The 15075-nt window shown below is 37.7% G+C and overlaps 2 protein-coding genes across 3 annotated transcripts in view; both read right to left on the reverse strand.

Moving 5' to 3' along the window:
- Positions 1–9795, reverse strand: part of VWA3A (von Willebrand factor A domain containing 3A) — a 42237-nt gene extending 32442 nt beyond the window's left edge. Inside the window, exons 1-11 of the mRNA XM_075105076.1 lie at positions 9715–9795; positions 9355–9475; positions 8610–8734; positions 8457–8531; positions 7100–7154; positions 6293–6391; positions 5069–5175; positions 4655–4780; positions 3288–3396; positions 2057–2122; positions 1459–1584 (exon numbers count right to left, since the gene is read on the reverse strand). Coding sequence (XP_074961177.1) covers positions 1459–1584; positions 2057–2122; positions 3288–3396; positions 4655–4780; positions 5069–5175; positions 6293–6391; positions 7100–7154; positions 8457–8531; positions 8610–8734; positions 9355–9475; positions 9715–9794 — 1089 coding nt within the window. The 5' untranslated portion in view covers position 9795. The remainder of the gene's footprint in view (positions 1–1458; positions 1585–2056; positions 2123–3287; positions 3397–4654; positions 4781–5068; positions 5176–6292; positions 6392–7099; positions 7155–8456; positions 8532–8609; positions 8735–9354; positions 9476–9714) is intronic.
- Positions 9796–10743: 948 nt separating this feature from the next.
- MOSMO (modulator of smoothened) overlaps positions 10744–15075 on the reverse strand; it is a 32612-nt gene continuing 28280 nt past the window's right edge. Inside the window, exon 3 of one of the 2 annotated variants that reach the window (XM_075105084.1) lies at positions 10744–14739. In XM_075105084.1, the coding sequence (XP_074961185.1) occupies positions 14555–14739 (185 nt within the window). In that variant the 3' untranslated portion in view covers positions 10744–14554. The remainder of the gene's footprint in view (positions 14740–15075) is intronic. The other variant, XR_012662473.1, reaches the window with a different exon arrangement.

The raw sequence follows: 15075 nt of genomic DNA on the forward strand, positions 1-15075 counted from the left end.
GCACACAGATCAGATCTTGACTGCTCCATTTCTCACTGGCACCAAGCACAGAGCCAAATGAACCACATTCTACCTTCATTCACACAAACAGAAACAAGTCAACAAAAACTCCTGCGGGGCACTAGAATTCCTTTATTTCAAAAAAGGGGTAAAACCCCTTTGTTTTATGAATGGAGAGAAGTTTATAAATGGCGAGAAGGTTTGACTAGTAAGTTTCTGAAATTACATGTTTTTATTTGGGGATATAGGACCTTCTAAGTGATTTCAGGGTGACTTCTGTTCCATATGTAGTCTACGTGGTCCTTAGTAATTATGAGGTTGGAAGACAGATGAAAGAATTCTATATATACGGAATAGGGAGGATGAGGGGAAACAATATTAGAAATATTATTCTCAAATGACCAGTTTGGCTCCTCGTCTGGAATACCTCAGGTCAGATGACCAGATATGCAAGGATACCCAATGGAAGCTTTCAGTCCCTCTTTCAGATCAGACTTGTGCACCTCACACAACTGCCTACAGTAACTGTTACAGAGAACAGACTATTTTGTTAAGAAAACAAATCCTCACAGATTTGTAAAATGGTGCTGCCAAATTTTTAGCATTAAAGTTTAGCAACTACAGGTGAATCCAACCACTTTCTATATTTTCAGGTCCCTATAAGTACAGAGATGAAAATAAGGCAAGAGAGATGCATATTTCCACTTAAGACTATCTGCCCAAGGTGAAAGCCAGACATGAGTAAATAATCTCTCTACCAGATCAAAGCAGAACTAGAAATTATCCAAACACTCCATACAAAAAATTAAAATCACAGGAGATTCTTTTTCGTCCTCATCTATATTTCATCAAGAGCACCTAGAAGTTAGTTTATTGGAGATAAGACAAACCAGGTAAGAACCTCTGGTATGTCGGTCAAATAAAGCAGAGAAATAGAAACATTACCAAGACATTGTTACAGAACAAATAGTGCCAAATCCTCACAATAAGATAGGACCAACACAGACACAGATGTGTAACAGACAGACTATAGCTTGCTAACTTCAACACTAGTAATGGGTCTAGACAAGCCCTTATGATTTTGCAACTGATTTAAGGGTCCGCCTTAACCAGGCAGGAATAAGTACCTTTTTACCAATTTAAAGGACGGTTGGAACTTCATTTAAATGATCATGCATACAGTTAGGCTAGTGATTCCCTTAGATTTCCGTTATGATCATGGTACAGTGTTCTTTTTGTTGCATTTTGCTTGCTTTAGAAAACTTGCTGCATTCTAGAGAATGACTCCTTTACTGGTTTTGGCCTTAGTTTGCTCTTACAATGGATGTCCAATACATAATATTCAAAGTTCACTCAACAAAATACCAGACTAATCATATATTTTTTTTTCATATTGTGAACACTAAAAACTTCTACCCCGACACTTCAAAGTACATATGAAAATAACAAGATACATACATCTGCTATTCTACTAACAAGTGAGCCACCAATTCTTCTTTGAAAAATCTGTTTGATGCTCTTGAGTAGGTCCTTAGCCTTCTGGGATTCCTGAAGTAGCAGATGAACATCACTGCTATCAAAATTCTGTACATATAAAAACAAAGGGGGGAAAGATAAGTTAACTACTTCTCAAATACCAATCAAACACAGCTTTCCAATTTCGATATGCATGTATCTATACAAGACTGCCTGGCATAGCAGAATTGAGTGTAAATGTATCTAATGCACAGCATGTAAGTTATTCATCCTTTTATAAGCAAGATATTGTTTTATTATTTTGAATCAGCCTACAGTAAGCCACCACTTTCATCCTGTTCACCAGCTTTAAGTCAGTGAACAATATCTGCAAAATTTATTGCACTTTTAGGAAAGCATTTTCAGTTGCAGAAAGAATTAGCCACAGGTTTATTGACCCCATCCTCAGCGCTTCTATGACAGACTTTCAGCACCAGGTCTTGCTATAAAGTTCTACTCAGAGGATAATTAGCTTACCTTCTCAAAGTGAAGAATCATCAAGAAGAGAGAAAAATGCTTTACCTCTCTAGTTGTCACCTACCTCTCCCTTTGAAGAGTAGCAATGATAATGGCCTCTTACAGCTTCTGCAAGGCTCTTTAGAACTGCCTACATACATTAATAGGAACAAAAACAGTTACTCTGATTCAGTAGTCTCTCTTGATAACATGGGTTGTTGGTATTCAATTCTCAATTAGAGACAGAGAAAGAATTTTTGAGGTACGTGTAGTGAGAAAGCCAAGTTATATTTCCATGGTTTTCTTACCAGTCTTATTTTAATATGGCTGAAAAACTAACTCAGTAAAGAAATCTACAAAATAGGCAATAAGGGTCACGTTCATTCACCTTGTGTTAAAATGCCAGTCACTTTCACTTACTTTGAAGGCAGGCTTATACTAGTCAGATCAAAGGCGTTATCATCAAAGTCTACAAGTATAAATATTATGCTACCCTTCCCCTGCCCACAATTACCTCTTAAATCCTTTGCTGCTTCTTTCACCTCTCCCATCTCCTTCCACCTACCACTGCAATCCTTTTTCCCCATGACTGCAATACCCTTACTACATCCAATCTTCTCTTCAAACCAGGATTTCAACCGAGTTCTCCCTGCCACTTAAGTCACTACATGCCTTAGGGAAAGGCTTAAATAAGCAGTCAACACCTTAAAACAAGTTTCTATGCAGAAGCTAATCAAAAGTAACTGCTTATCCTCCTGTCCTCCATTTCCTTCAGGCAGTCAGTGCTAACATCCAAACCATTGCTTGTGATCAACACTGTAATTTGAGCAGGGCTGCTGGATCTTGCACTGATACTATTCCATACAAAATTATTCCTATCCCAGAGACTGCCATACTTTTATGATCTCTCTCTGAAGTCCTTGCCTTTCTCCAATGAACCCTCTCCCTACCCATTTGTCCTTACTGGAATATTGCCTTCCTGAAGTCCCCTATTTTTCTGCTTTCACCTGCAAAAGAGCCCTTAGCCCCAAAGTTGTCTCAGTAAACACACAGGATTATTATCCTGAAATAACTGCTTCCCTTCAGGTGCCAAGCCTGTCAACTCTGCTTGGTTGCCACTTCTGGCTTTGGTATGAACCAAGATGAATGATCCACACAAATTTTTTCATGTGTGAATCTCCTCTAAAGAAAATGCAACTCTAGATCGAGAACTCTTTAATGAGTAGGTTAGCCTCCCCACAAGTTTATGAAAGAAGACATTGCAGCTGAATAGGAAACATATGTCCGGACACTTAAGTAAATATTAACACACTTACAAGAGAAGCAGGATTGCTGCAATCATATGTAACAGCATGAGTCTGCAGTTTTCTCCCCAGCATACACTGCTGAGCATAGTCAGACAGTATTTCCACAGACTGATCAGGGCTGATAAAAATAAATAAATAAATAGAAAAGGGGAAAAAAAAGATCTTAACAGTGGCAGTAATCAAATGGGAAAAAAAGCCATACTGAAGAAGACAGGGAAGAAAATGAAGTGGGAAGGAAATAACAAATCATGGGAATGTAATCCAGTCGTTTAGCATAACTAGACCTCCTCTCCCTCTTTCAACAATTACTGACGTACCACTACCGGAGTTTGGTTCTGTCCTGAAAAACTGAATGATAGTAAAAGCACTAAGACTCTATTCCAGTTCGTAACAGTTAGAACAGAAATGTTCTAAATTATTCCTTGCTAGCTTTGGAAGCTAAAAATCAGGAATTGTGGTTTTGCCCCCTGTGACAAACTCTGACAGAAAAGTTTTCAACTCAGATCTTCAACTGTACCTAAGTATGTCCATTGTCTTCTAAAGGCACCAAAGAAAGTACAACTTTGGTTTGTGTTTAGACGTAGCAATCCACATTCTCTGAGTTCTGATGGTTCTGCATGGCTAGAAAAAACTTTTCGTTCCAGCCACACTTTTGACAGGGACAGAAATTAAGGAAGTTTTCACTTGCAAATATTAAAAACTTTTGCTTTCTGTTCAAAGAGGACCTAAACAGAACTTGGAACCTTTTAACTGAATACTGTGTGTTCAGTAAATTAGCTGAAATGTAATCTCAATCATCCTAACCATCCTTTTTTTGCACACTTAAAATACAACGAATAAATTAAGAGTACCATAACACTCCCAGAATCCTTACTGTAGTCTTTTTCTTGTAATCCTGACTCTAGTACTGCAAGTTTTCAAATAATGATAGTAGAACTGAAGAATTTAGGTCCATAATTTATCTAATCTTAGCCTGGTTTCATTTATCTAATTGGACATTTTAAGTTTTCCATCAGCATCAAGATGTCAGAGAAAAGACTACCTTTGAATGCTTAATGCTATCTAATCTTCCCAGAGGTGTGGACCCTTTCAGTGACATCCTTAATGATGCTGAAGGATTTTTATTGACGTAACATTAGAGCTAGCAGACTCTCAATGGATTACTGCGATAACTGATCTGCAAAGGAAAAATGTAGCTTTGTATCAGAACAGAGAAGATGTATAAACAGTTAAAAAGGGAAGAGATAAAGGAATTCAGTGCCATGAACTAGAACCACATAAAACCTGGATCTTAATTTTTCCATTTATTCTTGTATCAAGTTCAGATTTCTTGTACCCAACTTAAAGCTGGTTGTTAGGACAGGTAACAAACTTACCAGCTTCCTATAACAAGAACCAGAGAATTCAGTTCTTTCATCATAAGGACCTGTTTTAAGGCTTTCAGCAAATTGCAGCCTCGACCAGGCTCCAGTTGTTGTATCCACTGTCTTGCTTCATGTAGCCTGAGGGCAGGGGAGGGAAAGGTATACATACACTTAATGTGCAGGTGCTAAATAACATAGATCATGAATAATACTACAAACTACAGCAGCTGCGAAGATATTTTATGCATGAAAAAACAGCTTGAAATCACTGACTGCACTTAAAATTAATTGGGGTTTTTCCCCCTTCTTACAAATCACTGCAGGCACAAATGAAAAACACTATTTATTATCTACAAGAGATTGCTCTAATTAAATGGAGACCTTCTTTGAAACACCTTTTTTCGTCAGAGAAGCAAACTTACTTACACATGAACGTTGATGTTTTTTGGACTCTCCCATAGAGGTGAAATTTCTGTACTGAATGAGAGGCAGTACAATTGCTTCTTACAACATAGCTGTTCATCTAGTAAGCACTAATAGATAAAAAATAATCAATGCATTAGTATCCATGCTGTTTCTAGTAGGGTTATTATGTAAAAGAATAAAAATAGTTAATATTTTATATCGTTATATTAATTATTATTAATATATAATAAAATAAATAATAATATATAATAATATAATAATATAATATTATTATATTATATTAATATAGCAATATTATCAGCTACCACAGAGGAAAAATAAAAATCATACAGATTCAAATGTTTGGTAAGGAGTACAGAGACAAAACCTGCAAGTAATGCAGTCAATTTATTAATGGGGCAGGATGCAGGGAACATTTGTTGTACTGGTATCAGTTTTTCTATCCAGTTGAGGAGCACATGAAACAACATACTGATAAAATGAATATATTCACCCACCAAGCAATTACTAAAAAATGTTTAATACATATTCACGGATAGGGCTAAACAATAGTTCAGGTATTACAACTAAGCAAAGCAGACTATGTGAAAATTGAGTTTTCTTGAAGGAGTTATAAATAAAACACACAGATAATATTAATTGATTTTAAATAATTTCTGAATGCAGGAAATGAAATTGTACAAAGTTTCAAAGTTAGATACTAAACCAGCTACATTATATCTTCCTTATGACTAAAAAAGATTTATAAAATTAAAGAGCACAATATAGGACAATTTTCTTTTGGGACTTCAGGAAGTGATTAACTCACCAAGGTTCTGAGCAAAATTGTGAAGTCTGCCTTGTTGTAACAAAACATAAAGCTATAAGGAAACTATATTTACTATAAATAACTCTATGTACAACTTGGTTCTAGCTCTTAGAGCTGTTTCTGGTAGGCAAGTTTATTCCATAGAGAATACTGGTACAAGAATTGGGAAATATCCAAATATTAATAAGGAAAGTATTATTTTTATAGTACGTAGTGGTGTTTGTTTGGATCTAGATATTAACAAAGACTACACTTTCAAAGACATTGAAAACATACTTTTTTACAACAGAAAACTTCTATTCTATTGTGCATTAAGGATTTAAGCAGACTTTTTTCTACTTAGTTCCTAGCTTGTGGTTATACAAAAGTTTGATTAGTATTTTATAATTGCCAAAGTCTGCTTTATTATTACTTACTAAAAGGTCTTTCTGAAAATCCAGTAGTCTAGGTCTATAACTTATATGAGACACATCAACCACAAGTCCAACTTTGGTTCCTTTTATAAGGCCAAATACCTTAAAAGAGAAAAGTCATTGTAAATACTAAGCTTATCTAAAGTTTTTAAAATGTTACTGTTTACTCTGTACAACATCAGTTTAGAATCAAATACTAGGTATTTATTTCCACAATGACAAACCCAAGGGAAAAAAAAGAAAGAAGAGAGGAGTACTGCCTCCCAATTTATCCTTACCAGTGAATCATATTCCACCCTTGCCAAGACAACCTATTCATTATTTGAGAGGATAAAAATTAACTTTGTCTATAGCATCTCCTTCAGGTTAAATCAAGCAACTTTGTGGAAGGTACATTTTGGAATGCTGCTTCTTTCTCTGTCCCCTTTGAGAGGGAGTTATGTCCCCTTCCCATTCCTGAGAATTAGCACTGCTAGGCACAGTAAGTGACTAACGAGCTGTGCAAAAGAAGGCACAATGGACTACAAGACAGCTCCACCCCAATCAGAGCTTAAGCTCAGCATTGTTTGCTCCTCTATAAATCACATGGAGAGGTCCTGATTATTAAGATTGCTAAGAAAAAAACTAGAAATTAAGAAAAATAATCAATTGTCAAGATAAGTATCACTGCACATGATGAGTAATTCATAGTAAATAATGAAGATACATAAGCTTTCTGGAAGCTACTTTTCACTAGTATTCAAAAGCTAATTTATTCCTCAATGCTATACACAGTTCCATTCTAAAAATACACCACAAAGTTAAAGTTACCTTTCTGCTGTCCTGCAACAGCCACTGAACTCGCTGCTGATAAAGTTCAATCACTCTGACAAAAGGCATAGCACACATTTAGCTAAGGCATTCTCTTGCATTGTGTATCAATATAACATTCAACTATTTGTCTTCATCACATCCTCTTTCTCACAGACGCAGAATCACCTTTTAAAAATACTGTTTTCAGTGTTCTCATAACTGGTGGTGGCAGGGCGAACCATTTAAATACTTCTTCTCATAAAGCTGTTTGATTAGATATGTAGCTGTGTGAAAAACTGGATCACTAAAATGCTTTCTAATCAGTTGCTGGCTTATTCTGTTCAGAGATAGGAGAGGGGTATTCACTGTGTGTTATGTGTGAACAACAGAAGCTTAGGCAAAACTGAGCTTAGTTCATCACACATAGGTTATTTTCAGCAGATGCATTTAACACAAACTACAGTATTGCTTAAGATGCTCATGAAATACAACCTTGTGATTGAAAAGCAGCACACTCACTGAAGTGCCAGACTAACTGCAGCACAACTTTCAACAATTTCATTTAAAAACAGGTTTAACCTGAAGTAAAACAAAGTGTTTGCTGTCCTCTAAAGTTTTTTTACTTCAACCAACTTATAATACCATGTAAATAGTTTTTACAATTTAGCGAACACAAAGTTTAAATCAATGTTTCAAAGGGTGAAAAACTTTTTGCATTTTCAAAATACAAAAGCTGCTTCTTTTTTAAACCAGATCTGCAGAAAGTTTGCTCAGATGGCGTGGGACCACATACTGAAGGTGGACCTTCTGAAGATTCTGGATCTTCATGACTGACACTGTGAGGTGTGCTGAAGTAGTGGCACTCCTAGGAAGAGTCTAACAAGTGTTGTGAAGACCAGCAAACACATTAGGATTACTCTACAGCTTATTGAACCTATTCATTAAATCTTTTCCTCAATTTAAGTTTCCTTGATTTTATACATTTAAAATTCACTTCGAAAACTTTTACCTTCTACATATCATGACTAGATCCATAACTTGAAACTAATCCAAGTTACAGTAAACATAACACACAAATATGCAGTAATACCTGTGAAAACGCAACTATTCACTAGCTGTCTTTCTAAACTGAACTAACTGCTTCAGTCCAAAACCTGGTTGATAGGCATCTTCATTAAAAAAAAAAGCCAACAACCCTCAGCTGTAGTGACATATAATTATCACCCACCCTTTCTCAGCAGAAAGGATTTAATGCTGCGATACTCTGAAGTTCCCAGATACAACAAATTAAGATTTAAGGTAGTACCTGTAATCATGGGGGATGGGGATATAGAATCAGTTACATGTCAAAATCATAAACAAGATGGATGCTTACTCAGAAAGTCTGGACTCAAAATCCGTAAGAGTCTCTTCTGTAAACTCTATCTCTTCAACACCGTTTCTTGAATTCCTAGAACACTATGCATAATTAGCATGAGAGATGCACACAAGGACTGACTACAAGACAGGGTTTGTAAATTGCACTTACAAAATAATATTTCCTTCATTTATCAGATGCTGTAACGTTAATTGCAAGGATTCTAAACTGTAGTTTTTTAGCCATTCTTCTGTGGTTTGCAGCTTTTTAGACTGCATTTTCTTCATTTGTACTCTCTATAGATCAAATAAGAAGAAATTAAATGCAGTATGAGAAATGAAATGTGCTGTTCAAATGTGACAAAAATACAAGTCCTACAGATGGCTGCTGGTAGGCAGCGCTTATCCAAGAAGAGCACAATTTTAGGTACTGGCATACTCTTTTGAACGTGGGATGTCAAAGAAAAGAAGGTTTCAGAATATCCTCAGATTGTGAGCTAGGGGAAGGGGAAGGAGAGCTTAGTTTGGAGGTGACAGGAAGGAAGACAGGAAATAAGAGAGTTTAGTAAAAGAAATAACACAGTGATTTACACAGAGGAAGAAAAAGTAAGCATTTCCAAAACCTGCCTCACAGAGTTTGAAGGGCTATATATTGTCTTTTGCTTTTCCAAAGTAAAATGCAGTATCAACAGCTCATCTACCTTTATTGTTTTGCCCAATTTGCTCACAGATAGATTCATCTCTGCAGAGAAACTATATGTAGTTTCCTGACTTTAGTGATTACATCTATCAAAATGTCTGTGTTTGTATGCAAATATAGGTAAGAAAACATATCAATTGTCTATTCCCCACCCTGTGTTTATAGTGGGTATGTGTTACTTTTCTAGATGCTCCATTTAGCAGGAAACTTTGCCTACCAACAAATCTTGTGTCTTGTTGATATGCGTTACCAGCAATCCATTATCTCGTCCTAGATGAGACACAGGAAAATCTTGACATGGCAGATGATCATGCTGTAGACTGGATTTTGTGGTCACCCTACAAGACAATTAGTTTTATGGGATGAATTCATTACCCATAATATTCTTGTATTGTCATAAAGTCTTTACAAGTTATTTCTGCAGGAACTGGTTTATATTTTGTCATTTGTTCACACGTTCCATCTGATACATGATAAATCTTTTGAAAGGACATAATGCATAGTTGATACAACCTACAGTTATTCCCTCTGTATCTAGTTATTCAGTCCCAACAAGATTTTGCAACAACATCTTTACCCAACTTTTTCCAAAAACTTATCATTGTCCAACAACTGTGCCATTTTCCTGATGTGTGTATCCGTTATATGAACGGACATAGCCTTGTTAAAAAAAGCAAAAAGACACAGTATTAGAGTAAAAAGCTTAAATCCTCAGGAACATACACTGTTAAAAAATGTATTGATATTGTCAGCAGTTTACATAATTACATTGCATGTGAGACAACAAAAAATTAAAAGGCAGCTACAAAGAGAGGTTACAATTAGCCTTCTATAGAAAACGCATTTAGGAGGTGTTTGCAGGAGCTATTTGTTAAGGGGTTTTATGCAGAGCTGCCGGGAGACTAGCTACACAGCTCAACCAGAAAACCGAAAGACCGCAGCACGACCCAGGGCTCCACGGGCCGGCGGGAGCCAGGGGGCCGGCAGCTGGGGGCCGCCGGGCTGCGAGACGCGGGGACGGGGGCGTGCAGGTGCGCTGCCCCTCGGGTTTAGGCAATAAAGCCAGAGCAAAATCGATCATAAAATCCTGCTTTTCAGTTCGCTGGGCCACTCCGCCTCGCTCCGTCCCCAGCCACCCGTGACCTTCCACGCACCAGCGGCTATCAGAGCAGCCCTTCCGTCCGCCGACACTCTCCTCACCTCACGGGGGACAGGGCCCCTCAGCTCCCACGGCCCCGCGCCGTACCGTCCCCAGAGACCCACCTCCCCGGGGGAAAGGCTCCCCCCTTCCCCTCCTCCCTGCCCAGCCTAGGCACGTCCCGACAGCCCGGGCTGCCACCGCGCCGGAGACAGGGATCCCCCAACCCAAGCCCGTCAGGCCGCGGCAGCTCCCGGCACTCACCCGTCCCGTCCCTTCCCTTCCACCCGTGCGGGCCGGGAGCCGCGTTACGGCGTTGCCGCTGGAGACAGGCCGGCCCCGGCGGCCGCCGTCGGTAGGCGCCGACGCCGCTTCCCGCCGCCTGAGGGCGGTGGCGGGCGGAAGGCGGGCGGGGGTCCCCGAGGTGGGACCGGCGGGGCCGGGGCCAGTCAGCGCAGCCGGGGCCAGTCGCTTTAGTAGACAATTTATTTTGATAAACTTGCTCAATAACAAAAATACAAGTGAAGAAAATTATGTTCATTTTATACAGTTTGTATTAACATTTGTTCGGAAATCATTAATTGAAAAAAAAAAAAAATGTTCTAACCAATTAGAAAACAATCCTCAGTAAAGGCCGGGGCGGGGGATGCAGACGGTCAGGCCTCGAGCAGGGAGCGATGCGACGCCCAGGCAGAACAACCCGCTTCCAGACACCATTTCCTTCATTATTTTCATCCTTCACAAAGGTTTTAAAGGACAGCTTTTTTTTTTTCTTTATCTTTTGTGTGTGTGTGTGTTGGGGCAAACAGTAATCTACAGTTGTGTTCTGAAGTGGTTAAGCAACGGCTCTGAAACACAGGTATGGCATGAAGGCCCTAATCTGGCGGCTTTACGTCAGCCAGAAGACACGGCTCGGAGTCTTGCACACTACCAGCATCTTTGGGAAACTGGTATCACTCGCCAGCAACATTAACAACGGACAACGATGTTAAATGGTTAGACTGGTGTGTTGAGGGAAGCGCATCCTCCCCAGGGCTGAGACAAACAGCTTCCAGGCAATTGCTGCAGCTGAGCTCAACAATTAGATTTATACAGACAAATTAACTAGTTTTCCCTCTGAAGGTATTTTACATTCCGATCTTACATTTTGTTAGCCAAATAAATGACAAAGTGTGCACAAATTACATTACGATGGGATATCAAACCTTTTGGGAATTTTGAAGCAAAAGACTAAATAAGAATCTCTAGTGACACGTGAAATGAGCTGTCCTTCAAAAAGTTAAAAATAATGGCTGGCAGAATCAGAAAGGTTTATGTAAACACTCAACACAAATATGGGATTACCTTTGGAGAAGATTCATATAGAAACATTTGCTTTTCATGAACTGAAAAAGTCTACAGATGTTTAGGCATGTTCAATACGAACTTCTTGTAGTTTAAAACAAAACCTTGTGCAAATAAAACCTATAAATAGTCTTCAGCAGATTTTACAGTGATGCTCTTAGGTATGAAAAGAATGCACACAACTTTAAAACAAAAGTAACAGACGTAAGTTTGACAAATGATTGCACCATAAAACAGTGTTTTATATACAGTTTACAAGATATGATTTTCTGCTATAAATTAACACTGTACTATATAGTACTTAGTGACCTTATTAAAAGCAACTGTTGACAGCTGTCTCTTCAATTACTGGGTGGGGTTTTTTTAAACGCAGATGGCTGCATCTATTCCTGGACTTAAAATGCTCAAATATTTAATCAAACAATCTGCTAGTTAAATCTCTGCCATTTAATAATTCACAGCAATAACACTGGCAGATCAAAGAAACTTCCAGCCAGCCACAGTCTGGGTACACTCCAAGGTAAGTGTTTAGATTTTTTTACTAAATGATGATCCATTGAATCTAAGCCTAAATCCACTGTATACATGACGTTACTATAACTGAAATAAGTAAGCTGAGGGGGGAGAAATCTGAGCAGCTGAGAAACTCTCCCCCGACCTGTGTTACAGTTAAAAGAATCTCCCAGAACTATTTACAAGAGTGATGTTTCTGAAAAAAAGATGAGCTTATTTTTTCAACATAATTTATGATCTAAGTTTCAGTGAATACTTCAGCTTAGGATACAGCAGTGGTAACACCAAAAATTTAGACACGCATACAGCAGCTGAACCCTGCATTTTATCTCCACCAACATCACTGGGGACCTCAGACTAACCATGCAGTTGAAGGCTTAAATTAGGAACCAAATCATATTTAAACCATTGCTTCCAAGTAGGTGCCTGGATGTATTTACAGATTAGTATATTTTTGAAAAATATTGTGTTTTATGAACATTCCCCCTTCTACCTGTGAGTGAGCTGACTGGAAAAAAAGTCACTTATAGACCATTCCAGTGACAAGTTTGTTCAAAAATGTCACAAGAAAAAATACTTAGTTCAGCAAATAACCTTTTCATATTAAAATACCTGGGGAGAGGGAGAAGGAACAGGTGGAGGAGGACAGGGACCCAGCTAGGGTCTGAATGGCACACAGTTTAAAAGAATTGTGCAAATTGTCTTATTTTCAAACGCTTAAGCTTATCTGATAAGTGATTATTTTGGAAACTGCTGATTATGTTTTAACAACCACCTAATTCTAAAATACACTTTCACTGGCATTTTAGAAAAATGTCTACTTAGCAATGCAGTTGTTCTAATAGGCTCAATGAGAGAGCGCTTGAAACATACAAATTATTTTTTTTTTCATAATGAATCTCAGGTAAACCATGTTATTAACTGGAAAATAAATACTGATAGTGCAGGCAGCTTTTGTGGGACACTAAACTGTACTTTCTGCAAGCTTAGATTGAGCAGTGAATTATGACGTCTATGGATTCAAAGGTTTATCCTTGTGTTGAAAAATAAAACTACATTTAGTGAGGAATATTTACTCCAAATATGGATGGCCCTTAAATCAAAGTTTAAAATAACAACTTTAGTAAACAAGCCATATATTATTTAAACAATTATATTGCTAATTTTTTTTGTAAAGAGGAATTAATACTCAAATGAAAATAATGTCATCCATCTTTGCAGTGGAGTAGTGTTTGCATTACTTTAAATACTGCATTTTACATGTACTAGAGAAATACTTATTTATGGTAAAATGCTGTGCTTGAACATGTAAGAATGGTAATGTAACAATGCAGTAGAAAAAGAGACCTTCTGTACAACAGTTGCTAATAATTTAAATAGTGTCAGTTTCCCAAAATTAGGATTTTAACTTTAAGGTTTGACGTGATTTCACCTTCTACCCTCATATACAAATAAATTACCATAAAAAGAATTTTAGCTTAACTTAAAATTGCACCTAGAAAGGCATGGGATTGTTTGTACCTATTACAAAAAAGTGTTAAAATCAAGGGCTGCTACAAAGAATGAGGTAAACTGAAGACTCTCAGCTATGTGGCCTTCAGAGAAATGGCTTTTTTCTATTGAGTTCTAGTTTTGCACACCACAGTGTTTTGCTAGCAAAGCGTTCTGAGTTCTTTTCCAGGAACCGTTTGTGTGTATATACATATATATACATATATGTGTATACACACACACACACACACACACACACACACACATACACACACACTGTATACTGCATCAGCAAAATATATATATATTTATATATATATTTATATAAATATGAGGAAGAAATCCCCCTCTGAAATGTTCTTTAGTGTTTTTCTAGAGCTTATGGGGGAGGAGGGGATGTATGTCGTCTTGTTGTTACATACATTTAGAGAACATGTTTTGATCTATTGGCTTCTTGGTGCAGTAATGCAAGATTGATCCACATTGGTGCCAAAGGCTTTGCTCATCAGAAGGAAGATGTAAAATACCAATCTCCTAAACAGCGAGGCCAGCCTCACTTGAATTCCTCTGCAACCCTCTGGTCTACCACAAAGTTCATAAATACTTTGACTTCCAAATCATTAGACGTTAAAAACAGAAACAGTACAGTAACATGGGGCATTATGCTTCTCAGTGTAAAGCATTCTTCACTAGCTCCTATCACAGTGCAGACCTGACTGCATTAAAATATGCTCAGGAGATTAGTCAATGTTGTCTGTATTTGGTTATGGGAAAGGCTCTCCTTTTTTTCATCCAAAGTGCATAGTGAGAACAAGTCAAAGCATTCCTCTTTTCAGTAAGAGTTTGATAGTCTGATCTAGGCATCCTCCTGAGAATGCAATTCTGATGTCTTCCTCTTCTCCAAAATAAAGTCTTGCAGTTCAGACATTCATCAGCCAGGTAAACAAACTTTGCCAGCAAATAGAAGTCCCACTATTGTAAAGAAAATGGATAAGACAAACAGTACATACGAAGACCCAACGACTGTGTTATTGGGTAATTTATATGGTTGACCTCCAACTTCATTGATGTAAAATCCTATTGGAAATATTAGGGCTGCCATACAGAATAGAATCACTGCAAAGGAAAGAGAAAAGAAAAAAAATGGTCACTGTTGTGTTAAAGTCAAAATATTTACCCATTCACAGAGCACTCCAGAAAAGCAAGCAAAATATTCTGACCAAACTGAAGATCTGAGATACTGTAGTACCTAACTTGTTTGAAATGACTGAGTAGGCTTTATTTTGCTTTTAAAATGTCCCTCATCTACTCCCAAGAAAGACTAAAAGACCCCAATTTTGACTGTAATTTCAGTCCTGCTCACTAGATCATGAACTGTCTTTACAGAATAGAAACTTGGTGGATGTACTTCTACCACCATCCACAAATTCAGTCACAGAGTTCATTACTTCT

Source organism: Phalacrocorax aristotelis, chromosome 10, assembly GCF_949628215.1.
Source record: "Phalacrocorax aristotelis chromosome 10, bGulAri2.1, whole genome shotgun sequence".
In the NCBI taxonomy this organism is placed as follows: domain Eukaryota; kingdom Metazoa; phylum Chordata; class Aves; order Suliformes; family Phalacrocoracidae; genus Phalacrocorax; species Phalacrocorax aristotelis.